This window comes from Opisthorchis viverrini, assembly GCF_000715545.1.
Source record: "Opisthorchis viverrini unplaced genomic scaffold opera_v5_69, whole genome shotgun sequence".
Classification (NCBI taxonomy): Eukaryota; Metazoa; Platyhelminthes; class Trematoda; order Opisthorchiida; family Opisthorchiidae; genus Opisthorchis; species Opisthorchis viverrini.
This window is the reverse complement of record NW_008751725.1, coordinates 1,220,205-1,220,947: the sequence shown is the minus strand read 5'-3', so window position 1 is coordinate 1,220,947 and position 743 is coordinate 1,220,205. Positions and strand designations below refer to the sequence as shown.

At 54.0% G+C, this 743-nt stretch overlaps 2 protein-coding genes across 2 annotated transcripts in view; one reads left to right on the top strand and one right to left on the bottom strand.

Moving 5' to 3' along the window:
- T265_04296 (hypothetical protein) overlaps nucleotides 1–743 on the bottom strand; it is a gene marked incomplete at both ends in the record, with an annotated part of 14,701 nt that overhangs the window by 2,567 nt on the left and 11,391 nt on the right. The window contains one exon of the mRNA XM_009168995.1: nucleotides 308–535. Within this exon, the coding sequence (XP_009167259.1) occupies nucleotides 308–535 (228 nt within the window). The remainder of the gene's footprint in view (nucleotides 1–307; nucleotides 536–743) is intronic.
- The window catches only part of T265_04297 (hypothetical protein), a gene marked incomplete at both ends in the record, with an annotated part of 5,326 nt that continues 5,089 nt past the window's right edge, over nucleotides 507–743 (top strand). Inside the window, one exon of the mRNA XM_009168996.1 lies at nucleotides 507–653. Coding sequence (XP_009167260.1) covers nucleotides 507–653 — 147 coding nt within the window. The remainder of the gene's footprint in view (nucleotides 654–743) is intronic.

Here is a 743-nt window from a genome sequence, read left to right as displayed (position 1 = left end):
GGGCTGGCAGCATTCAAAAGGCCAACCCAATGATCAGGCGCCTATCTGGGAATCGTCCTCTAGACGCGCGCAAGCTTGGTCACAACAGGTCAGGAGTGGAAGCACGAAACAGGCTTCCACCGGGCACTAAACAGACGACCCACGACGTGGAGCTATCAACGCTTATCTCCGTATCAGAGGGCACAGCTGCAGCCGTGCACTGGTCAACAAAGTCACAGCCCCTGAACTGAACTGATGTGCGGGGACAAGAAGCGAAGCCAATCTCGAGCTCCCGTCAGTCAAAAGCGGCCTCTCTGATTGTGTGCACAATCGTCGCTCAGGACTCTGACAACCAAAGCCATTAACATGACTACGGCAGGAAAACCCCACTCCGTCAAAAGCGGCCTCTCTGATTGTGTGCACAATCGTCGCTCAGGACTCTGACAACCAAAGCCATTAACATGACTACGGCAATCAGGAAAACCCCTCGTACATCCAGTTGGCCACGCTGATCTCCGGCGGATCGGATGTCCACACATAGACAAAGGAAGGTCGACTGCAGCCAAACAAGCCATATAAAGTTCGCCATATTAGAAAACTGCTGGCTGGCTTCAAGGTGCAGTCCTCCGCGAAAACGAGTCTCTTGGGAGCGCCACCAAAATCATGACTTCTTGGTGACACCAGCCAGCGCCTAGTGCCTCACAGAGACGCTTTTCCGGTCAATCCGCGCCAAAACGCCCAAGGATCCAGAAAGGCGAAAGCTT